This window comes from Lotus japonicus, chromosome 4 (genome assembly GCF_012489685.1).
Source record: "Lotus japonicus ecotype B-129 chromosome 4, LjGifu_v1.2".
Lineage (NCBI taxonomy): Eukaryota > Viridiplantae > Streptophyta > Magnoliopsida > Fabales > Fabaceae > Lotus > Lotus japonicus.
In genome coordinates, this window is record NC_080044.1 from 14,643,024 (window position 1) to 14,668,961 (window position 25,938).

Sequence of the window (25,938 nt, forward strand, 5' to 3'; positions counted from 1 at the left end):
CGCTTACCCTTAGATATAAAAGTACATGCATGTATGGGGAGTGAATTTGGCCTGAGGTAATTTCATTTTGTCAATTGCACTAGGCATGGCATATATTGTACACGAGCCATACACCTTGTTTGGGATCAACAATTTCCATCGTGCACAATGTATCATTCAAAATTAATTACATAAGCTTTGTTTAAATGATTAATATTATTCTTAATTAGAATTAATTACATAATGATCTCCTAAAAGCACTTAATAATTACATTTTGATTCTATATATGTATTGTCCATTCTCTCTAGTTGGGCGGTCGGAAGTGCCACAAAGGTCTAAGTACAAAGATGGGAAAGGACTAGAAATTGAAGAAAGATGACAAACATGACAAATAATAATAATAATAATAATAATTATTATTATTATTATTATTATTATTATTATTATAATAATCAGGATATATAAGTCCAGTCAATAGAGAAATGGGAAGTGGTAGGTGGGATCTAAGAAAAAAACACCTTACCCACTTTGTTAAGCTCCCCCCTAATTCCCATTCTTCTTCTCCACTTTTTCCATTCTTGGAAAGAGTATAAAACAGAATACCACCATGCGCATGCGTTCATACAGAAAAACATGGCACCCCTCTTATTGAATTAAAAAACAAATTACGGAGAAAGAAAGGCATTGGAAGCTTCCTTTGCCACTTGTATAATTGCAATGTGAAAAAACAATAGCATAGAAATGGCAACGAGTTTTTACATATTTTGTAGTACAAAATAATGAGTGAAAAAAATAAAAGAAGAGAGAAATGAAAACAGATTTGTGTATACCATTATTTTGACGACACTGATATCACCTGTAGTTTCTGGGGTATTTGGCTGATACAAACTGCAATACTTTGCAGGCCGCAACAAACCGCATATGTCGTTGGTATCATAAAAAAAACATCATACACGAATTAGTACTTAGAGAGGAAAGTGTACGATTTATATTTTTGGGTTAAAATATAACGATAAAAAGAAGAACTTGTAAAAGGTACCTCTTCCGTCCTCATTTATAAGTCACAATTACTTAATAAATTTGTAAAATAATTTATCAACTTTCCTAAATTATCCATGAATTTCTCTCTCCAATTTAAAAACTTTTCAAATTTATACTATCTCTTTCATATAAAATATGAGGGTAGTTTTGAGAAAAATACATTAAATGCTTCACTGATATTATAAAGTGACTTATATTTAGGGTAAAAAAAACTCTTAAAATGTGACTTATATATACGGACGGAGTATTGAACATACACAATTCCAAGACCCTAATACATACACAAGAAAATCATTGTGTAAAGTTATACCACCTCCTTTTGACAAGAACCTCATCCACCTTATTTACCGGTTAACTTTTTAAATTTTTTTTTTACATGTTATACTTTAGCTCCCTTGTTAATTATACAGGAACTCCAAATTATTTGTGCTATGGCAAAAATCTATCATTAATTACGTTATGTACCTCAAGCGTCATTCATTGCTTACCAAGTTCCAATCCGAAAGGAAGAATTTGTCCATTCAGTCGTCGTCGTCGCCATCCTCCTCCTCATATCCCCCATCTACCTTCCTGACGCATTAGGTGTCAACGCCACTCCTTCAAATCATCCCCTCAAACACAAATGAATATTCTTAAAAATAAAACACAAATGCAAGAACCTCCTTGAAACCCTAAAGAGATCTCGACCACACTGTTTCGATGGTAACCTCTGAGCACCAAGTGATCCCGACCACACGTACCTTTCGGCATGTAGATCTGCACGTACACCCGAGCTAGAAGGGTGATGTTCTGACGGTAACCTCCGAGCACCAAGTGATCCCAACCACACGTACCTCTCATTGTGTAGCTCACATCACCCGAGCTAGAAGGGTGATGTTCTGACGATAACCTTTGAGCACCAAGTGATCTTGATTACACGTACCTCTCAATGTGCAGCTCACTATGCAACAGAGCTAAAGAATTATTGTTCTGACAGTCAGCTTCGAGCAGCATCGCTTTGAAAACTCGTATACTCAAACGCCACCAACCCTCTCTGATCCATATTAACCATCGAGTACTCCCCACCCTCAATGTACGTGCATACTTCTAATCGCTGCCAGACTTGAGCCCAGAACCGATGGCGTTTATGTCACTTTCACTAGTCTCATCAAACCTTCAAACGTGTTATCTCTCTTATCCATATGTATTGACACAAAGCTCGAGGCATCGAACACTGTAGGACATGTGACCCTAGCTGTATGGACTAGGCGATCGTCAGTAGATCTAACGGGCTAGGAAGCAATGTTGTACTACGCTTTCATTACACACCTTCGAGGCTACCAAAGCTTAGTCTCATATAAAGGGTAGGCTATGAGATATCACAAGGTATGTTAACCACTATCCTTCTCTCTTCAATCTAATTTAGGCATCAAAGTGACTTCGTGGGTACCCTCCGAGGCAGAAGACGGAGGTCGACGCAACTTTGACAGAGAAATACTTCTTCCTCGTCCCTTTACGACCAGAAGTACATCGTTCTTCTTCAATCATCGCTTACTAAAGTAATTTGACTGAATTAGCCAGATGAACTACTTTCCATACATTGAAAGGTAGCATTCATCTAGAAAAAAAAAGAGTAAAGCATATGATAACTATTAGTTAAAGGTGATGATTTCTGTTTAAATTTTCAAAGGTAGATAAGTAGGTATTATAAAAAAGACATTGTTTTTGACGTTTAATAATCATCCAAACACATAAGTAAAGGTTTTAATATATAATAGGGTTAAATAAGTTTTTCGTCCCTGAACTATAGCGAGTTTTTGGTTTCCGTCCCTCAATTAAAATTTTGATGGTTTCCATCCCTTAACTTAGTAAACCGTTTGATTTTCGTCCTTTGACCATATTGACCGCTGATGTGTGCTGCCAACGTGTAGGTAATTGGTCAGCGGTCAAAATGGTCAAAGGATGAAAATCAAACGGTTTACTAAGTTAAGGGATGGAAACCATCAAAATTTTAATTGAGGGACGGAAACCAAAAACTCGCTATAGTTCAGGGACGAAAAACTTATTTAACCCTATATAATATTTGTTGGGTGGGTCGAGTGAGTCAAGTGGTCCGGGGGCGAGAATCTCTCCAAGCTGGTTCCACTATTTTCTTTTGTTTCGTTAATTTGGTCATACGTGATTGTGATTCATTTTAGACTTTTGAGTTTGGAGTGCGTCTCAATATTTCTAGAAGGAAATCAATTAACCCACGTCACATGCGTGGGATTTGGCTTCCTTTGTTTTATAAATTAAAAAGAGTCCCAAGCAAGGCAATTAAGAATCCTCAAACTCAAACATCATCACACCCTATTCAACTTTCTTTCATTCTCTTTCTCTCTATACCTCATCAGAGAAGAACAAGAAGTTATGATTTTTGTCACACCAATTCATGTCCAAGATATCCATGGATAATTCTGATCACAGAAACCCTTCTTTCCCTACCTTGATTCACTCTCGCTTCTTCCTCTTTGGTTTCTATTGCTGGGATTGGGAATTCTTAACCGCTCTCCTCCTTTTCAGTTCTTCTTCCTAGCTCCTAAGCTTATAGTTAACATACATAGTTACATTTTTTATTATTTTTCCTTATTAATACATCAAGGTAGCTTACAAGAGAAAAAAAAAAAAGTACAGATTTTTTTATTTGTTTTTAAAAAAAAATAGTTAAAAAATTTGTAAGGTGGTAGGTGGAGGGGTAAATCGGTCAAGGAGAAATGTCGCAGCGGTCGACGCCGGCACCGTTTTTGGTGAAGACGTATCAGCTGGTGGAGGATCCTGCCACGGACGACGTGGTTTCATGGAGTGAAAGTGGTGGCACGTTTGTGGTGTGGAAACATGCGGATTTTGCTAGGGACTTGCTTCCCAAGTATTTCAAGCACAACAACTTCTCCAGCTTTGTTCGCCAGCTCAATACTTACGTAAGTGTCCCTTGTTCTTTCTCTTCTTCAGTTTTGCTTGTGTTGGTTTCTGTAATTATGTCCTTTAATTGTTGTGACTTGTTTGTTCATGATAAGCTTATCAACCTGTGATTCATTTATTTTTTGAAAAGTTCAGTTCATGATGGTTGCTTTTCGGCCAAATATAGATTCAACTTATATTCAATGTAGAAATTGGTATTGCTTACTTTACCTTATGATTCGTAAATCATCTTGATTGGGGGAGTAGAATATTGTGGAATTTTTAATTTAGGAGTCGTCTTGGGAATATGAAATAAATAAATAAATAAAATTGGTTATATAATGTAGGATTGGTTGCTTGGAAATTGTCTATTGTTTGTTGAAGTCTTTGTTTACACGGTGTTTGTAAGTGATTTTCACACCATACACTCTGCTTCTAGGAAATTTACTCCCCATGTGGTTCGTAGAATGAAATGTAAAATTTGAAAGAAATTCATGTACATGCTAAAAAGCACGTGTTGCTTAATGCTAGATATCTTTGGTTAGGTGGCCGCATTGGAAGAATTTCTGTTCTCGTGGGGAAGTCTAAAGTGGTTTTTGTGATAGTTTAATTTTAAAAGAAATAATGTAAAATATGAAAAGTATCTTTATTTCAAAATAAGAAATTATTTTAAAATTAGATTAACATTATTTATATTATCTATAAAAGCAAAAGACTTTTTTTTAACTAACAAAGAAAAAGATTTAATAATGCATTGTTTGATTCCAAGACAAGGCTTTGATTTATGTATCACATTTTCATCTAGACATATACCATTTGTGATAGTTTTTTACCGTCATAAATTAGTAAGTATGTGTCTGCCATGCATAAAATTAATATTGGGATAATTGTGACATGGGTTTGAATTTAGTTCTTTGTGATGCTATTAATTAAATTGTTATGTCATTTGATAAATGAGTTTGACTATAGTAATAAATATTTTGAAAGGTCAAATAAAAGAAAATGATATGGCACGAAGTGTGGTTGGTGGATAATTTTCTAGTTTAGTTTGATGGGTATGTAGTTGCCTACTTGCCTTGTATGAATGTGAATGTGAAGCTGAATGGTGGCTGTGGTAGTTGCGCCACCACTCTGCCGACGGATACGAACATGCTTAGGCTATTGGGCTCGTGGTAGATGGGCCCGATGTTTTTTATTTGTCTAATTTTTTTAACAATTTCTATTGTAATATGTCACGATTGCATTATTTTGTTACTGATGATCTTTGTCGATTCCGTACGAAATTAATGAATGCTCTTAGGGATATTAATTAATGAATATTTTATATATTTTGTGAAATTATTTCTATTAATAAAATGTAATATTTTTCAGTTTATAGATATTTATTCATTAACCATTTTTTATTTGTGCTTCATTGATGACATGTCTCTTCTTGAAGAAATTGTTTCTGATATTTCTACAAAAGAAAACTACTTTCTAACTACCCCACAAAGAAAAAAGATTGTCAAAGTTATGTTCTCCTTTTCGGTTGATTAAAAAATTATAGACCTTATAATTGATAAGAAGGATAAGTCTATGGGAGTTTATTTTTAAAATAAGTCATCATTCTATAGTTAATTTACATTAAATTTTATTTTTATGTGTTAAATATTAATCGCTAAGTTTAAAAAAATAGGAAAAACTCATGTATTATTTAAAAAAGAGTTTAATTTCTATGCACCGACGGTGTAAAATTTTTTTACCCGTCAATCAATCAGATTTCAAGGATGTGAGAAAATTTCTCATTTTATTTAATTTCATTAATTGACGTGGTACATCCTTGAAATCTGATTGGTTGACGGTTTAAAAAAACTTTACACCGTCGATGCATCAAACTTTTTCTCTTTAAAAAATGTAAATTAGCATTATTTATTAAGTAAATAAAATCTGTAGATTTTTTTTTACTATTGGTTTATTAATTAATATTCAATTTCAATTATACAGGGGTTTCGAAAGATCGTTCCTGACAAATGGGAATTCGCGAACGAGTGCTTCAAGCAAGGCCAAAAGGAGCTGCTAGTGGAAATCAAGCGGCGGAAGACGGTGTCAGTAACCGGCAAACCTGGTGGCGCAAACTCGGCGTCAAACTCTGGCGGCGATGACTTGGGTTCAACGTCGACGGGATCAGTGGACGCAGCGGCGGTGCCAACTGATTTATCATGCGAGAACGAGAAATTGAAGATAGACAACGAGAAATTGAGCTGCGAGCTGGAGCAAGCAAAAAAGCAATGCGACGAGCTCGTGGCGTTTCTGAGGGAGACACTCGATGTGGGGCCCGATCAGATAAACTGCATGATTCGGCAAGGAACTAATGGGTCCAGCAACGATGTGGTGGTAGATGAGTGTAGTGGGGAGAATTTGAAATTGTTTGGTGTATGGCTGAATGGAGAAAAGGGAGAGAAAGTGATTGCCACACCCACCATTACCAAGGGTAACTGCCGCAAGAGATCGAGGGCGTGAAGAACCTGTTGGTGGTCGTGCTAAAGAGATTAAGACTGTTGTCTAGGACTGGTGTCGAGGTTGCTATACTATTTTTAAGAATGTTTAGTTCAGACTCTTGTCCATCATGATAAAAATGCATGATGATGGTTATGTAGTGTAAAATACATTTGTATGATCTGAATTTAATATGGATGTTGTATGTTATTGAATTTAATTGATAAACTTTAATAAGTATAGTTAATGATATGAATTAGAGTAAGTAATGATTGGTGAACATATCAATAGTGACAAACACTCAAATGCACATTCTTAAATTAGGATAATTTCAGTCTAATTTATCTACACACATTTTGTGATTTTGTCATGCAAGAGGCAATAGAGTATTAAGTGTGTTAAATATAATATAGAATCATTCACATTCACATGAATTTATGTAGTTTTGGAATATAAATTGACAAAAAAATGTTTAAATGAAAAGAAACATTAAAAATAGATTAAAGATGTGTGTGTCGTTAGTATACATAGTTACATAATCATTCAATTGAGTTATATCACATCATTAAATATATTTTAAATTAAATTAAATTAAAAATAAATGTGATTACTTAATCTTATGTGGTATGTTGCGATTAATTGTCAGTGTGTGTAAATTTACACTGACCACTAAACTCAATAAAAATTACTAAATTTTAGAATTGGTGTACCTATAGCCATAGGAGTATCTTTTTTAATTCTAGCTAGTCATTAGAATCACAATAAAAGAAAAGCTAGTCATTAGAATCGGGTGATTTATGTACCAAAAAAGAATCGGGTGATTTGCATGAGGTGTTCAATGCTTATTGGACAAGTTCAATCTAATATTCTAATTCATTCAAATAAGATAAGCTTAAAAATATACCAAGTAGATTTTTATTTTCAGAGGATGTATCTTATGAGAAAGGTAATCTTATGTGAGAAAATGAGAATAAATCACGACCGTTAGATCTAACCATCAACGGTCAAGATTAAAACATTAAGTCATGTGACTTTTTTAAGTGATCATGTGACAATCACATGACCATTAAATTCTTTTAATCTTAACCATTGATTGTTAGATCTAACGGTCGTGATTTATTCTCATTTTCTCACATAAGATTACCTTTCTCATAAGATACATCCCCTTTATTTTCATACTTAAATTATCATAGGTATTGTTATACTACTTTTTACACTAAAGAATTATACGTATAAAATCATTCTTTTGAGCTGAGGTTGGTCTTTGCCAAAGACGTACTATATGATAGATAAAAAAACAGATTAAAAACTTGTACTCATACTGTTTTGGAAAATAGTCAAAATACAGTGTATTGCAAAACGGAATGCGAGCTTCCAAGACCGTGATTCTGATGGTTTCACAAGTTTTATTATTTTCTAAAATATTGTTCGTGTGTCAAGGTTGATCAGTAGGTTATTTCAATCCACAACTAATTGGAAACTATCTAGAAAGTTCAAATCATGGTGTTGGCTGCTGCATGCTGCGCATAACTACCAGATACAGATTGTAGTATATGTTTTAATATTTATTAATTGGTCATCCCTTCTACTATTTCAAACCAGGGGCTGGTGTACACTATACGGTAGGATAGATGCACTTGGTTTTTTTAATAGGCGACAGATGCACTCGGTAGCATATGGAGGCAATTGCGACCACCTAAATTTTCAAAAAAAAATATATAAGTAATGAATGTAATATAAGATGTTATGTAATAATACTTTAATTTAATGATATAAAGAAAAATATTTTTGGGTATGAAATGTTTGTTTTGAATAAGTTAATTATTATGTTTCCCTGTAATATTGGCTTTTTTATCTCTAATTAGTCATTTTTAATAACTAGTTGTTAAATGTTTTTCCTTTCCTCGAACTCTTTCTCTTTCTAATCCTCTCAAATCTAAGGTTTTGTTGGGTGGCCGCGGCAGAGACAACCCCCTCCTTCTTCTCTCTTGATTAGTATCGATCTCCTTGCACCCTCCACCTTTCCCTTGGCTTTTCCTCCTCCTGTGCGGTCCTTGGTTGTGGCTCCTCTTGGGTTTCACTCTTTCGGTGGTGGATCCTTCTGTTGACGTCGGTGGCCTAGTCCTTTGCCCTTCTCCGGCGAAGACTTCAAAGGTCGGGGAACTAAATGTTGGGTTGGTCGATCCTCTTTGGAGTGATGACTGTATGTGCAACCAGTCTCACTTCTTCATATGGCGGTGGCTTAGATCATTTAGGGTGATCTTGTTTCTCCCTTCTTTGTGTAGTTTCAGGCCTTGGTAGTGTGGGTTTTTGGTGTTTTTGGGTGTAGTTGGACTTGCTCTTCCAGATAATTTCTCTGGGTTTGGTGGCTAATGTGTAGCATTGGTGAAGAAGGGCAGGTTCGTGGTGTGGATGGCGATTTCAGATCCGTTGGATCTGCTGGGTTGGAGACGGTTGGTGTTGCGGTTTTGGGTCGTATGTCTATTTCTCAGCGTGCATCTTGTTGTTCTTGATTCGTAGTCGCTTCCCTCTGCCTCTTTTGCTCCAGGTGCTCGTTGACACTGCTCTTTTGTTGTGTGGTTCTTCTATTGGGTTTTTAGCTGCTTCTTGCCATCATGGTTCGCATTGGTGATTCCCATTTTGTTCGATCTTATTGTCATTTCTTTGATATCGTTGGAGGCCTTTTTGGTTTTTTAGTGGTGTCATTAGGGGTTGTTTGGTAGGTTTCTAGCTTGGGTTTATGCTTATTGAGTTTGCGATCGAGGTGTTAATGGTTTTTTGGTTTGTGGATGGGGTTTTGCCACCATGCTTTTCTGGCTAGGTCACTATACCCATGTTGAGATTGGTTATTTCTCAGCATTCAATATATCAATATATTTTTGTTTTCCAAAAAAAAAAACTAATTACGGTAAATATGGGCTAGGGGAATGGTAGCTCACTTGGTGAGGGGAAATGAAGGGATTTGCAGGGGGAAAGGTCAGGGTTCAAACCTATACGAATGAATTAATTTACTAACAATTAACAACTAACATTTGCCTATAAAATTAACCGCAAATATAGGTTGCTTGTTGTAACACCCCGTTTTTAATTAAAATAATGTTGGTATTTTATTTTAATTAAGATTATATTGTATGGTGGTTTAATAGGTGATATAATAATACTTTAATGAAATAAAATATTTTTTTTGTGATGCTGGGTGTGTTTTATGAAATTGAAGAGAGCTAGGGGTGAAAGTTAGGATTAAAAATAGAGACAAGGACTAGGAGAGATTTTAGGATTTTTAGTTCAGCCCTTGAGGAATTAGGTTTAGATGGTTTAATAAGGATAGGGAAGCAGCTAAAGAAAAAAAAATAAGAAAGAAGATGACGCGTGAAAGAAGGAGAAAAAAAAAAGAAGAAGGCTGTGCGTGAAGTAGCAGGAAGAGAGGGAGAGCGGATCGGCTTCGGAGAATTCGATCGGGAACGGGGAGCTGCACTCAATCCAAAGGTAAGGGTGGGATTTTGAGTTTCTAATGGAATTATGGTGAATGATATTAGGGATTTGGGAGATGTAGAATTGTTTCTGTTAATGATGTTCTGGAAATCTGATTTGAAATCCATTGATTTTGGGATTTTCTTTTGTGTGATTGAACGGGGTGAGGGCAGAACCATAGTATGCTAGGAGTTTTGGGTTGAGGTTCCCTTTTGATTTTCTTTATGATCACGCACATAAGGACTGTTAGGTAGCATGCTTGTTAGGTTTTGTGTCTTGTTTGATGATAAACAACTTTAATCACTTATTTTGGAACATAAAACGGACTGGTCATTTTCCTGGTATGAACCGTGACTTTCGAAGCCTTTTAGAGCCTGTTTAGAGTTCTCGAATAATGTTGCGTTGAACTGAGAAAGTGTAGGCCTTTGAAAGAGCTTTCTGGAATGATATGGTACATAATTTTTGGTTGAGAGACGAGGTCTGTAAGTTCAGTTTAGTAAACCATGTTTTTCTGCGCTCTGTATCTGCTATCTCTGCCAGTGAACTTCAACGTGATTTTTCACCTTGTTAATGTGCCCAGAAAATTCTTTGATGAACTAGAAAGAGGTGGAGTTTTCTGTTAGCTTTTCAAATTGAGGTCATTTGTAATTTTTGAACAAGTAACGAATCTTGTAGGTTATCTCTACTGAAATATGTTTCTGCTGTGAGCGTAATTCCTGAACTGCTATATGATTTATGCACGGATTTGATGATGCTGTGCTGCTGTCCAAAATTTCCTGGGCTGGACAGTACACTTCGAGACCTGTTTTCGCCCAGTTAGAGTGCTCAAATGAGGATGTGATCAACTAAGAAATTGTAGGACTTTAAGTTAGCTTTCTAGGCATATAAAATACATGATTTTTGGTTCAGTAACGAATTCAGGAGACCGCTTTTAGTGGCTGGTGTTCCTGCTGTTTTTCCAGATTACGGAAATTATGATTGTTTTGGAAATATAATTAGATTTAGCTTACATGTTGTATGAAAGTTAATGTCTTTATGTGCCATGTATTAGCTATGAGGATGATGCATGTGGCTGAACACCTTTAGCATGAAATCCATAATTTATTTACCATATGTGATAGCTTCTTCCATGATTGCATGCTTAAGTGAGTTGTTTCATTGATTTGGTGCCAAAATTGCCTAAGATGTCAGGGTAATTGTATAGTTGATAAAAATGCATGTGTGCTGAATTGTGTTGTTTTAAGCGATGTTAGTGATGTAGTGATATAGGCGCAATGCCTCGTGTTGAAGTGATGATTATGAGATGTATACGTCCTTTTGAGTCGCATAGCATCTGCATACTCTGTGATGGCCTGTATTGGCGATTTGTGATGAAGGCTTATGTCTTGTGCCTCCAATAATTGGCAATTAGTGATGAGGGCTGAAGCCTTGTTGGTACCACATACATATGCATAGTCATTGTTGTGTTCGAATTGTATCCGAGTCGATGACGTTATTTGTGACTGTTTTAGTAACTGAGCTATATGAATATAAAAAGAAGTGGTGTGGCATTAATCTAGCATATTTATTGCCATTCTTATATTTATGATACTCGATATCTCACCCCTTCTGTTTGAATGTTACCCTTGTTGGTAACGTGCAGGTAATCAGGAGGAGTAGTCTATAGCCTTTATTTCGAGTTGGAGTCCTTGCTCTGATACGTAGCACTCGGGGGGGAAATGGACGCTTGTTTTCCTTCTGTTATAATTTGAATTAAGTTGTTATTTGAGAAGTTGTTTCTGTTTTAAGTTGTGGGCAAGATACTATGTTTTCTTTAAGTTTTAAAGACATTGGATTCGCTGCATAACTATTTGTCAAAGTGAACTAGTTCAAAGACTAATTAACTGTCACAAGAGCATTTAAGTTTATTTATGAGTTCATCTCAAAGTTTATGTGCTATGTATCTGTTACAAGAGCATTATGTTAATGTTTTAAGTGATTATGTAATGCCTCATGAGTGTTAAAATTTTTATCACTCTGATATTTGCAATACATATGCCGTTTAGAATTGGGGTGTTACATTAGTGGTATCAGAGCAATGGTTGGTCAGAGACCAAGTTTTTAGTATAATATATATTCTAATACTTACTGATACTCGATATGTGTAAGTAGCACTATCGAGCTGTTGTTTGATAAGAGTTGTTGGCTGTTTGGAGATTCAGGAAAATGGTTGCCGGAAGGAATGATGAAGCTATCGCTGAGGCATTGGCAATGTTGGCTGGCGCCATTGGGCAAGGTCAGCAAGCGAACCTTGGGAACCATAATCAGGATGAATTCCGTGCTTTGGGAAAGTTTCAGAGGAACAATCCGCCAACCTTTGAAGGAGCATACGACCCTGACAAAGCACAGGCATGGCTGAAAGCAATTGAGAAGATCTTTCGAGTCATGAATTGTACTGACGCGCAGAAGGTGCAGTTTGGCACCCATATGCTTGAGAAAGAAGCTGAAGATTGGTGGGACAACACTGTTCAGAGGTTTGAAGGTGATGGGATGGAGATTACTTGGGATCTTTTCAAGGGTGCATTTCTGGAGAAGTACTATCCAGAAGATGTGCGTGGAAAGAAGGAAATTGAGTTTCTTGAACTGAAGCAGGGTAATGGAACCGTGGCGGAGTATGCTACAAAGTTTGAGGAATTGATTAAGTTTTGTCCCCACTACAATACTGCCGAAGCTGAGAGATCTAAGTGTAACAAGTTTGTGAATGGTTTGAGACCTGAGATCAAGAATGTTGTGGGATATCAACAGATTATCCGATTTTCTGACCTGGTTAACAGGAGTAGGATATATGATGAGGATAGCAGGGAAAGTGCTGCTCACTACAAGTCTTTGAAAGAGAAGAAAGAAAAGGGGCAATTCAGAGGGAAACCGTATGGGAATCCTGCTAATAAGGGTAAACAAGAAGCTGGTCATGACAAGAAGCCGAGTGGGGGAGGAGCTCCTAATCCGGTTAGGTGCTACAAGTGTGGTGTTGAAGGACATCGTTCTCCTGAATGTCCCAATTCATAAGCAACATGATTTAAGTGTGGCAAGCTGGGCCACAAATCCTTTGAGTGCCTAGAAGGTAAAACTGTGGCATGCTACAGATGTGGAGAGTAAGGTCACATCAGTACTAATTGTGAAAAACCCAAGAAGGATCTTGCAAGGGGGAAGGTGTTTGCTTTATCTGGTGCTGAGACTACTGCTGAGGATAGACTAATTCGAAGTACGTGCTTTATTAATGGTACATCTTTGATTGCCATTATTATTATGGGTGTGATGCATTCTTTATTTCATTGGAGCTTGAGAGTCAGATGAGGGAGTCCTACCCGAATTGTTCGTTTAAGGAAATTTTCGAGGGCGAAAATTCTTAAGTGGGGGAGAGTTGTAACACCCCGTTTTTAATTAAAATAATGTTGGTATTTTATTTTAATTAAGATTATATTGTATGGTGGTTTAATAGGTGATATAATAATACTTTAATGAAATAAAATATTTTTTTTGTGATGCTGGGTGTGTTTTATGAAATGGAAGAGAGCTAGGGGTGAAAGTTAGGATTAAAAATAGAGACAAGGACTAGGAGAGATTTTAGGATTTTTAGTTCAGCCCTTGAGGAATTAGGTTTAGATGGTTTAATAAGGATAGGGAAGCAGCTAAAGAAAAAAAAAATAAGAAAGAAGATGACGCGTGAAAGAAGGAGAAAAAAAAAAGAAGAAGGCTGTGCGTGAAGTAGCAGGAAGAGAGGGAGAGCGGATCGGCTTCGGAGAATTCGATCGGGAACGGGGAGCTGCACTCAATCCAAAGGTAAGGGTGGGATTTTGAGTTTCTAATGGAATTATGGTGAATGATATTAGGGATTTGGGAGATGTAGAATTGTTTCTGTTAATGATGTTCTGGAAATCTGATTTGAAATCCATTGATTTTGGGATTTTCTTTTGTGTGATTGAACGGGGTGAGGGCAGAACCATAGTATGCTAGGAGTTTTGGGTTGAGGTTCCCTTTTGATTTTCTTTATGATCACGCACATAAGGACTGTTAGGTAGCATGCTTGTTAGGTTTTGTGTCTTGTTTGATGATAAACAACTTTAATCACTTATTTTGGAACATAAAACGGACTGGTCATTTTCCTGGTATGAACCGTGACTTTCGAAGCCTTTTAGAGCCTGTTTAGAGTTCTCGAATAATGTTGCGTTGAACTGAGAAAGTGTAGGCCTTTGAAAGAGCTTTCTGGAATGATATGGTACATAATTTTTGGTTGAGAGACGAGGTCTGTAAGTTCAGTTTAGTAAACCATGTTTTTCTGCGCTCTGTATCTGCTATCTCTGCCAGTGAACTTCAACGTGATTTTTCACCTTGTTAATGTGCCCAGAAAATTCTTTGATGAACTAGAAAGAGGTGGAGTTTTCTGTTAGCTTTTCAAATTGAGGTCATTTGTAATTTTTGAACAAGTAACGAATCTTGTAGGTTATCTCTACTGAAATATGTTTCTGCTGTGAGCGTAATTCCTGAACTGCTATATGATTTATGCACGGATTTGATGATGCTGTGCTGCTGTCCAAAATTTCCTGGGCTGGACAGTACACTTCGAGACCTGTTTTCGCCCAGTTAGAGTGCTCAAATGAGGATGTGATCAACTAAGAAATTGTAGGACTTTAAGTTAGCTTTCTAGGCATATAAAATACATGATTTTTGGTTCAGTAACGAATTCAGGAGACCGCTTTTAGTGGCTGGTGTTCCTGCTGTTTTTCCAGATTACGGAAATTATGATTGTTTTGGAAATATAATTAGATTTAGCTTACATGTTGTATGAAAGTTAATGTCTTTATGTGCCATGTATTAGCTATGAGGATGATGCATGTGGCTGAACACCTTTAGCATGAAATCCATAATTTATTTACCATATGTGATAGCTTCTTCCATGATTGCATGCTTAAGTGAGTTGTTTCATTGATTTGGTGCCAAAATTGCCTAAGATGTCAGGGTAATTGTATAGTTGATAAAAATGCATGTGTGCTGAATTGTGTTGTTTTAAGCGATGTTAGTGATGTAGTGATATAGGCGCAATGCCTCGTGTTGAAGTGATGATTATGAGATGTATACGTCCTTTTGAGTCGCATAGCATCTGCATACTCTGTGATGGCCTGTATTGGTGATTTGTGATGAAGGCTTATGCCTTGTGCCTCCAATAATTGGCAATTAGTGATGAGGGCTGAAGCCTTGTTGGTACCACATACATATGCATAGTCATTGTTGTGTTCGAATTGTATCCGAGTCGATGACGTTATTTGTGACTGTTTTAGTAACTGAGCTATATGAATATAAAAAGAAGTGGTGTGGCATTAATCTAGCATATTTATTGCCATTCTTATATTTATGATACTCGATATCTCACCCCTTCTGTTTGAATGTTACCCTTGTTGGTAACGTGCAGGTAATCAGGAGGAGTAGTCTATAGCCTTTATTTCGAGTTGGAGTCCTTGCTCTGATACGTATCACTCGGGGGGGAAATGGACGCTTGTTTTCCTTCTGTTATAATTTGAATTAAGTTGTTATTTGAGAAGTTGTTTCTGTTTTAAGTTGTGGGCAAGATACTATGTTTTCTTTAAGTTTTAAAGACATTGGATTCGCTGCATAACTATTTGTCAAAGTGAACTAGTTCAAAGACTAATTAACTGTCACAAGAGCATTTAAGTTTATTTATGAGTTCATCTCAAAGTTTATGTGCTATGTATCTGTTACAAGAGCATTATGTTAATGTTTTAAGTGATTATGTAATGCCTCATGAGTGTTAAAATTTTTATCACTCTGATATTTGCAATACATATGCCGTTTAGAATTGGGGTGTTACACTTGTGGTGGAGGCCTGATGTTTACGAATTAATGATTAAGTTGGACGATATACTCTTTCTGAGAGCCCACTTTTTTTTTTTGGAGTTTTACAATTTTTTTGGTACATGTTAGAAAAAAAATTATTAAGCTTCATTGACATTGCATATTTGTTATTAACTTTTTTTCATATAACATATTATTTATTCAAATTTTTATTAAGAAAATAATTTCATTGCTGCTATTAACCTGGAACAGAAATTTATTCGCTTAAGTTAGTTAAGTAAATTCCTTGATAATTATTGTGTAAAATAAACTCTTAAAATTAAAACAATCTGATCTGATTACAATACATTGGTTGGTTTGTAAAAAATTTGACATATGAATTCCGTAACTATAATTAAAAAATGGTTTATTAATCATAAGTATACTTCATTGGAACCAATTTTGCTTAAGAAAAAGTAATCAGAAAGAAAGAATAGTAAATAAGGGGAAATAATGGTTAAGAAAAACAAACAATTTAAACAAAGGACAGGAATGGGAAGGGCTTGCACTTAGTGAGTTGGGACCGCGTGGCTTGGCCCAAGCATTTGGTGGAGCTTGGATTGAGGAAAGTTCGAGATCATAATGTGGCCTTGTTGGGAAAGCATGCACTACAAAAAAAACATGATTTAGTGGGGGTTATTTAGCGGGGGTTTTAACAACCCCCGCAGATTACATTAATTTTCATTACTTAGGGGAGGTTTTAATAACCCCCGCAAAAAATTACGTTATTAAACTCTCCCAATTTTCACTCTCTGAACTCTCATCTCACTCTCACTCTGAACTCGTTTCTCATTCTCACTCTCACGATTGCAACCTGATTCGTTGACCATGGAAGCTCCTGAATCCTTTCCACCGATTTGATCTCTCGATTTCCACCGATTGCAACCTGATTTGATCTCTCAATTTCCACCGATTTCAACCTGATTCACTCTCGATTTCTTCTGATTCGACTCTCAATTTCACTCTCCTGATTCCACTCTCGATTAAACCCTAAAAATCTACTCTTGATTCTCTTCATGATTCCTCAATCTCCAGTGTTTCACGAGAAAACGCTCAATCTCTGCTTCACTTGCATTTTCCTGGTAAGAACTCAACTCCACTTCCGTATGAGTTTCAATTTTGCTTCTGATTTTGAGTTTTGTTTCTCTTTGGAATCACAAATTAGGCAGAAATTCTCTGGAGCTGGAACCTAGACATTGTTAGGAGCTTAGGAGCTGGAAGGTAAGTCGATTTCGTTTGCTTAACTTGAATATCTATGGCTGGATTGGTATGATATGATCGAGTAAAACTGTGGAAGTGAATACAGGTTTTCCAGTTTCAATTGGCTTCTGGGAGTGTTGACTTGTTTCATACGATTGATAACTTGGATCAATCCCAATTTTTCAATGAAATACTCAAGTTGAATCTGAATGGGGAACCCCTTTTAGCTACTAAAATTCCTATATTAGAAACAAAGCGAATAGTATAAAATCATTTATTCTGTTTAATATCAGCATCTAGCATTGACATCAGCTGCATATTCTGTTATAGAAGAACGTTGCACACTAGTATTTATATTTACTTTTCCAAGTCTTGTGTTGGTGATGTTTGTAGCCAGTATAAATGGGATTATCCCTTATAGCTGCATATCTCTATTTTATATTTCTATAAACAGTGATGGTATTATGTTTTGCTTGCTCCCCATAAGAGCTTGTTCTTGTTGATGTTTAATGGCTTGTTTTCTCCTTTTAACTGTGTTTTAGGCAGGAATAAGTTTCAAGGCAATCTCTATTGCACTACAAGAACACATTTTCCTTATCATTTCAATATTTTATGAAGCATAATTTTTTTTATACTGTTATTGGGAACTGATTGGTACTGTCATTTTGAGCTATTAATCATTTTGTTGCTTGATAGGTTTTTGCTTTGTTTATGCAGTCATGTCAAGGTTCAAGCGTTTCCACAACCCACAAAAATCAGCGTCTGGATCATCAATTGAAGCTTCTTCACAATCAGCTCCTGAAGTCTCTCAAAAAGCCCCACCATCGAAGAACCCCGTGAGTACACCATCTTGGAATGTTGAAGCAATAGGTATGTGTCATATTTTCTTAACAATCTTGGAATGAATTATTATCTATTCCCTTTTTCTTATCTGAAATTATTATCTCTCTTGCCCTCTCCCCCCCTCTCTCTCTCTAACTTACATACACACAAGATATTAATGAGCTTTTAATGGTTAGCCTGCAAAACTTGAGCTTAACTCATTTATATAAACTGACTGTTTGGTGAAATTTAATTTCGCCATTTGAACACTTTCTTCTTAAACCATGTATCGTTTTCAAATCTTCCTTGGGAGAAATAAATACTGCTGAGTAGAATATGTATATGCTTTTAGTGGTGCGTTATGAGTTTATGACTAATTAGCATCTTAGCCTGTGTGCACTACACAGTAAAAATAATATAGACCAGATTCCTATGATCCTTGTTCTGGAGTGCATCTACTTCAATGACATCAGTTTTCTTTCTTCTTCAATCTTCAATGGTTGTTTGTATCAATTCGTTTTGTTTTTATCCAGATTCACATGTAAATTGCATTTCAAAGGGACAGTGTAACAGTGAAGGTTGAAGTATTGATAGATCATGCGAGAAAGTTGAGGATAGCCATAGGTTGTATTTTTTTATCCTAGACATGTTTGGTTGTCTAAAGTGTACGAACTATATAGGTTAGAGAATGAAACATCTATTTGGAGTTCGTTTAAACTAGTGAAGTAGGATGAAGTTCTGAAACATTGGTGAGGGTTGTTACTTCTAGGAAGATAAGAGCAGGCAAGAATGAGAGTTGTTATGGGGGGTGGCAATGAGTGAGGGGTGTGGAAATATATTTATACTAGTTAGAATGGGAAAAGAGAATATTAAAAAACAAATGAATGGATTGGTTTTGATATTTGAACGAGTGAAAATAGTAACTGACAAAGTTGAAACTGAAATAAAGAAAGAAGGCCTAGGATGCTGCAGAGAAAATTGTGTGTCCATAATCATAGCATAATTTATAAATAAATAAATAAGATCATGACACTTTAGAAGATGGACTTTTGAAGTGGTTTTAGTGTAATTTCTCTAGAAAAATGAGATAGATGCTTTGAGAAGTTTAGATTTTTGGTGTGTTGTTCATCTTATGTCCATCTTAGGAAACAGTCACTTGCCCCTTCTTCTATAGTCTCTGCTAATTTTAGCTCAATTTGTAGGATTTGTCAGTTACTAGAGTGGTTCTCCAACTAAATTTACATTTTAAGCTTACTTTCTTTTCCTTCCTTTTTTACCTGTTATAGAAGATGTGTACCGACCTATGCTGTAAGCAATAGCATATACCTTGAGAATGAAAGAAATTAAGACCAGTAGTGCATCCAATAAACACATGCTTCTTATCCAGGAGTTAAGGTTCTTTACTTAACTCTGTTTTATCTTTCAGAGACTCAAACAGGGAAATTGATGGATGTAAATTTTCTCTCTTTGTTTCTACTTTCTACTGTTGTTACTTATCTGAAAGGTTTCTAGAAAGTTTCTTGCTATAATCTCAGTTTCTCAAGTTTTCATTTTCAGGTTGTATGCAGTACTCTCCAAAATATATCATTGATTTCTTTCCTAATTGGTATTACTCTATTTGGATGGGCAACCAAGCAAGTTATAAATGTTATTCAGGTTGGTTCATGATACATTTATGCTTGATATTTAGATGATGATTGATGAGGTGTTGTATAATGTATCTATCTAGTTTTTTTACCAACCCCTACCCCATAATGAAATGAGGAAGAAGAAGAGAAGCAAAGCATGTAAGGGAAGAAAAGAAAATCCAAACTCCAAAGAAAACCGAGCGGAACTTAATAGTCTATATTTTTCAGTTTGGAATATTCATCTTGATAGAGTAATAGGAAATTTGTAACCTTTGAGTTCCTGTAATCTGAACTTTCTTTTAGCATGACTCAGGAACTTCATATTGTGATCTGATAATTGGCTTCAAAGATTGTTTTTTACATTCTAGCTATAGGCTTTCTTGGATTGAAAGTTGTGTATGGGTTATTTTGGATTGTAAGTTGTCTATGAGTTTGTTTCTTTAATTGAAGTATTTTGTTATTTTGGATTATGAGGTTAAAAATGTTCCTAGAATATATTATAGGCTGTAAATAATCTCTTGCATTTAAGGGAGGTTTAAAACTCCCGTTAAAAAAGCTTGCGGATAAGGGAGGTTTAAAACCCCCACTAAAAACCGCCGCTAAATTCATATACAGGTACCAGGGTTTGCTGAAAAACGCCGCTAATGATTTGTGGGGAGTGTAACTTCGGGATTTTTTAAAACCCCCGCTAAGTAACTCGCGGGGGTTGAAAACCCCCACTAAATGCAAAAAAAAACCCCACTAAATAACATTTTTTTTGTAGTGATGTGTGGCAGCTTCTCTTTGATTCTCAAAGTTGTGGGTGAATATGATTAAAGCAACACACTTTCCTAATAGCTCCTTTCTTCTCGCAGATGATAATGTTGGTTCCCCAGTGTAGAGGGCTCTTCTGAAGGCTCGGGATGTGCTAAGGTCTGGTTTTGAGTTCAAAATCGGTGATGGTCTTTCCTTTTTCTGGTTTGTGTCTTGGTGCGTGTACCCCTTATCCTTTGTGCCAATCTGTCCCTTTCGTCCACTATTATGATACGTTCTTGCGTATTCGAGATGTTTAGGATGGTGGGACTTGGAGAATCGATCACCTTTGGTCTTCGCTTCCGGCGATGGAGATTACTCGCATTCAGGAGGTTCCAGTGCGTATCAATGATTGAGTTCCAGATGGCTTCAGTTGGGAAGGGCATGTTTCAGGAGTTTATTCAACGACGTCTGGCTATGCGTGGCTTATGCAGACTCGTGTGGCTGAGGAGGGGTTAAATCCGCTTCAGGTTTCTAACTAGCGTTGGATTTGGAAGATAAAAATTCCTCTGAAGTGTAATATTCTGGTGTGGCAGGCAGCACATGATGCTCTCCCAACGAATGATTGCAGATTCAGACGCGGGATGGCTTCTTCCGCGGATTGTAGCATTTGTCGTGGAGGTTTTAAGACAGTGTTACATAGCCTGCGGGATTGTGCTCAGGCTCAGGATATTTGGCCTAGGAGGGGTTACGACACTAATAGTGTTAATTTCCGCGTTGTTGATGCTGTGACCTGGCTTCGAGTTCTTCTCAGTTTAGATTCGACCGCCATTACCACGTTGTGGTGGGTGTGGTGTGCTCGTAATGCTCTGTGCATGGCGAACCTTCGGCTATCATATCACCAGATAGATGCTAATTTTGTTGTCATGGAATCTGACTTGCAGACAGTGTTTGCTCCGCGTTCCCCTTATTTGGTGGCTTGGTCTCCGACGTTCCTCAACTGTATCATAGTGAATGTGGATGGGAGTGTTTGTGGGAATCCGAAAAAGGGGAGGTTTTGGGGGTTGTTTCAGCCGTGACTCAGGTCAATGGCTTGGTGAGTTCTATGGCTTCCTAGATGATTCTTGTATTTTACATCTTGAGTTACTTGCAATTTTTCATGCCTTGACTGTTGCATGGGATCGGGGTTGACACTCTGTGGATTGTCAATTAGACTCTATAGATGCGATGAAACTTGTGCATTATGTGACAGCGGCGACTCTCAGCACTGAGAATGTAGAGTTGGAGCTCTATGTTTATAGTCACTAGATCCTGGATCGGAATAAAATGAGTGTTGGAGGTATTATTTGCGACTTTGATGGGCGTTGGTTGATGAATTTGTCAAGTCGTGTTGGTGAGGATGATCCATTTTGTGCGAAATTATTAGCTGTGGAAAAGGGTTTTCTCCATATTTTGGAGTTCGGTATTAAAAGTTATGTGCGCGTCAAATTAGAAGATGTGTCATAAATTTACCAAACATTTTATTTTCAAGATTATATTTGAATAATCAAAACTGAACCTTTGCATTGTTTGAAGAAAATTGTTCTTTGAGAATAGGTAAATTCTGTGGTACCCTGAATTCATTTTTTGTATGGTACCCGTATTGAGTAATTTAATAGATTATTATCATGTTATTCAAGGTAAATACTACATTTTTTTATTTTACGTTACTTATCAATTAACTTTATCTTATGAAATTCATATTTTAATGAAAAATGAATGAGTGGTGGAAACGAATGATGGTGATGAAGATGCGCGTAAAATTATCATGGTTGATGGATGAATAAAACTCAGAAAACATAACTCGCAAATCTCACGTCTCTAAGAATGCAACGCTGCATTAATACGATAGAATAAAATCAAACTTTGAATCGATATATTGAGTCTTTATTATTGAAAATACTCATTTTAGGTATCACGTCTTAAGCTGGCTTAAGGTACCACATCAAGCATAAGCATATTGAGAATAATACATGGTCAATACTTTTACATCATTCAACTAGCAATTGTTTGATTAATTTTGGTCTTACGTGTATTTTCTTTTCAGAAATATCCTCAAATTAAGATAGATAGGTTTGTCTTCCATAGTGTATGCATGTGATAAAAAAATAAATAAAAAGATTTAGAAAGATCAAAGATGATTGCATTCAAGACACCTAATGCAATTATAAGAACCTCAAGAATATGATAAAGCCAAGTGGAAAAACTTGGGATTCGTCCCTGCTAAGGTAATAGGCCTATGACCTATCCTCAAACAACATAAGTTGAATATTTTATATGTCTTGAGTCTTGACCATTCATAATCCTCAAACAACAAGTCTTCTGACCAATTATCATATTCTCATCACTCATGTCTCTTCTATAAGGTTGCAACCCAGGTGTAAAGCATGGATGAAGCCACCAACAACACAACATACAAAATACCACTTTCCCTCTCCACTTCCTTTGCCTCTAACGCCACGTGTCCCTCAATCTCCTATCCTACCCTGCAAAACAGCAAACTCCCCCCACAGTCCCACGTAGCTCACTATACTCCCTCCATTCCAACCACCCACGTGGCAACCATCCCTTCCATCACACAAACAATCCATCACTGACACGTGACAACCATATCCACATGACAACACAAACTGTATTTTTTAAAAGAAAAAATAATAACAAACTATAAATACCATTTCCCTCCATATATCTAAGAACAACACTCACATCACATCACTCACTTCCACTCCCTCACTCACTCCCTCCCAAAGGGACCACTTGGTGTGGTCACAAAAAATCTTAGTGCTGCTATAGTAACTGTGCAATTGCTACTTACTGATAGTATTTGCTAATAGTTAGAAGCGTACTAGGTTGTTGTTATTATATACTATAGTAGACATGGCTGTTCCTCCTGTTCCAATTGAGGGAGCATTGACATCATTACCTGATCAGGAACAAGAGAATTCTATTATAGTATCAGCTCTTACCCATGTTATTTCATCATCTTCTTCTACTATGAGGACTAACACTATTCAATTTCATGGTGATTATCTCCCAATTCTTGATGGTCCCAAAGTACAACAAGGGGAATTAGAATCAGGAATGGTACTAGGAGGCAGAGCCATGTCATGGGGAGCAGGTGGGTCCCGCAATGCTGACACGTGTCAGGTGTGCCAGATCAGCGGCTGCCTGGGGTGCAACTTCTTCTGGCCGCAGCAGGTGGAGGCGGAGGAGAAGGGGAGGATCATGAGGAGGAAGAAGAAGAATTACAGGGGAGTGAGACAGAGAGCTTGGGGGAAATGGGTGGCGGAGATTCGAGACCCGCGTAGAGCAACTCGTGTATGGCTGGGGACGTTTGAGACGGCGGAGAAAGCTGCCAGGGCGTATGATAAAGCTGCCATTGAGTTTCATGGGGAGAAAGCTAAGACCAATTTCGCGTTCTCTGAGTATGCTGCTGCAAATATTGCACAAGAGAAGCAGCAGAGTGTGGTGGTGGCAGAGCAAAAGCAGGGTGGTGCAGGGTTGAATTACAACCAAACAAAACCCAACAACGTTTCATCATCTTCATCTCAAACGCAGGCCACCTGAGATGAATTATCTCGAGAAAATTGCTCAGTTTCATCATCCTTCAAGAGTTGCTTAACACATGGAGTTCATCTTTTCAAGAGTTTTAAACTTTCCTTCCAAGTTCAAAATAATTATTGTTTTTTAATTCTTCTATATTAGTTAGTAGTTATTTTGCATTGTGTAGGAATCAAATTTATGTTTCAAATTTTTGGAACATCGATTTGACGTACTGAATTTCTTCAAAAATATCAGTTTCAGTATTTGTGGGAAATTCTTTGTTCTTTTATAGCTTCTTGTTTTGTGCCTCGTTATTATTCATAATTTACACTCTACCTGAGGACACGGATATTAAAAAAAATTGATAAAAATAAATTTGGATAAGTTTGGCTTTCGATCACTATCAAGAATCTAAGTATTCTCCGAAAGCTTTCGGTCGTTTACAATGGTACTTATAGATCGCCTACTGACACATTTTTCACAACGGCAACAGAAATCGAACACGCAACATTCTAAGTGAAAATAGTTTGTTCTTACCAACTAAATCAACGTGTGTTGCGGCAACACGAACTCTACACAATGCATACATCTAATACTAAATATAATATATCTTATAATATAATATATAGGACAATGCAAGTGAGAGAAATGACTATATAATTCTCAATGCAACTATTTAAATAATCACCCAATTTTAATTTTTATTAAATATATAATTATTAATACTGCAATAAAAATGATAAAAAATACTCAAAAAAGTTTAGTAACTTTTTATTTTATAATTACTAATTACCTTTGTTATAATTGGCAGGTTGATACAGAATCACCTCTTAAGGATGCCCGTATAGTGCCTCAAGATGAGCTCAGAAGAACCCGGTGGAAAAATTTCAACAGCTTGTTGTAGTTTTGTTTGAAACTTATCGCATGTTAAGTAAGGTAGACAAGTTTGGAGGGGCCTTCATTATAAGCATTACCTGTATTGCTGAAGTTAGAGGTCATGGTGGGCCTTCATTTCAATCGGGCACAATGTTTCCTAGATACCTTGGATTCTTGTTTCCTTATGAATCTTGGAGCGATTGGGAGCAAGTTTACTTGGGTATAGTGGAAGAATGACACTCCATCAAATCCTTATAGAATCCACACTCCAGCCCATTTTATATAAAGGAAAAATTTAGTGATGAAAAAAATTGTCACTAATAATTACTGATTATTTAAAATTTAAATAAATGTAATGCATATTCACTATGATACATTAATTTATGAAAATAATTTTACTGAATTAAATTTAAAAAATCATCTAATGTGCATGTCGAGTCCACACCCCATCCATCTCCAAACAATGTTTCTCACCACAAATAGCCACCAACATTTGTTCCCTTTAACTCGGCGGCCACCGTCTTAGTACATGAAATTCCATGGCACTACCATAGCTCAAATTTTTGTTGTGACCTAAACCCCAGAGGATCAGACCAAATGCCACCTCGCACCACCGGTGACGGCACCCCTTTGCCGTGAATCGCACATCCCCAAAGACACTTATTCTTCTACTTCTTGTGAACTTTGTCTTATTAATGTTTTCTACGAACGCTCTGTCAGTTTAAGATGCTGCTTATTTTTTAAAAAACGGTGCTCCACCACATCGTTGGATTGTAGTAGCCTCGGATCCACTCTATATTTCTTAATTTTCTTTCTCTCACTTCTTCATCCATTTGTGTTCTCTCATTAAAAATTAATTTGTGACCATCATTGCTTTTGTGGATCTACAGTCTAGTTTAGAAATTGGAGGTAGAAAATAATTATCTAGATTAAAATTGAATTATTACCGGATATAAAGATGGAAATGAAAACACAAGCATGTTTGACCATGTTCGATAAATGGTTTGTCTACCGGTCAAGTGCTATTGCGGAATTTGTAGAAATTGCACTGTGAATTCACGAAGAAGAACGCGATTAAGAGAATGAGGAGGACCGAGATGTTTTTGTTTTCAAATTTATTAAAATATATTGAAAATATTTTTCAAAATTATTGACTAACAATTTAAATACAACTGTAGAATATTTTCTTGTCACTTAATCTAAATTTGTATCTTATATAAAATAGAGTAGGGTGTAGATTTTATATAAGAATAGGCTGACCTGTAATTCTTACAAACCTAAAACCTACTAATTATTTTTCTAGTTTATCCTTAAATTGTGTTTTATTTC

At 36.4% G+C, this 25,938-nt stretch overlaps 3 protein-coding genes and 1 long non-coding RNA gene across 4 annotated transcripts; all 4 read left to right on the top strand.

Annotated features, from left to right (window-relative positions):
- The first annotated feature begins 3,301 nt into the window (after positions 1-3,301).
- Positions 3,302-6,664, top strand: LOC130714555 (heat shock factor protein HSF24-like). Its single transcript, XM_057564462.1, is given in 3 exon segments — positions 3,302-3,957; positions 5,921-6,430; positions 6,432-6,664. Coding segments are annotated over 3 exon segments (765 nt in total). The 5' UTR covers positions 3,302-3,753; the 3' UTR covers positions 6,483-6,664.
- Positions 6,665-9,554: 2,890 nt separating this feature from the next.
- Positions 9,555-11,790, top strand: LOC130716183 (uncharacterized). Its single transcript, XR_009011883.1, has 2 exons — positions 9,555-9,898; positions 11,526-11,790. It is a non-coding gene; the product is annotated as an uncharacterized LOC130716183 (long non-coding RNA).
- A 298-nt stretch (positions 11,791-12,088) lies between these two features.
- On the top strand, positions 12,089-15,594 carry LOC130712352 (uncharacterized). The gene is made up of 2 exons (XM_057562187.1): positions 12,089-13,702; positions 15,330-15,594. The coding sequence occupies exon 1, from the start codon at positions 12,089-12,091 to the stop codon at positions 12,926-12,928; it is 840 nt and encodes a 279-aa protein (XP_057418170.1). The 3' UTR covers positions 12,929-13,702; positions 15,330-15,594.
- A 7,312-nt stretch (positions 15,595-22,906) lies between these two features.
- LOC130714585 (ethylene-responsive transcription factor ERF109-like) lies at positions 22,907-23,998 on the top strand. Its single transcript, XM_057564493.1, has one exon. It carries the CDS (start codon positions 23,068-23,070, stop codon positions 23,755-23,757), a length of 690 nt encoding a protein of 229 aa, XP_057420476.1. The 5' UTR covers positions 22,907-23,067; the 3' UTR covers positions 23,758-23,998.
- The last annotated feature ends 1,940 nt before the right edge of the window (positions 23,999-25,938 follow it).

Excerpts from the sequence above, each read along its gene's own strand:
- LOC130714585 (XM_057564493.1), top strand. The coding sequence starts at position 23,068 with ATGGCTGTTCCTCCTGTTCCAATTGAGGGAGCATTGACATCATTACCT.
- LOC130712352 (XM_057562187.1), top strand. The coding sequence starts at position 12,089 with ATGGTTGCCGGAAGGAATGATGAAGCTATCGCTGAGGCATTGGCAATG.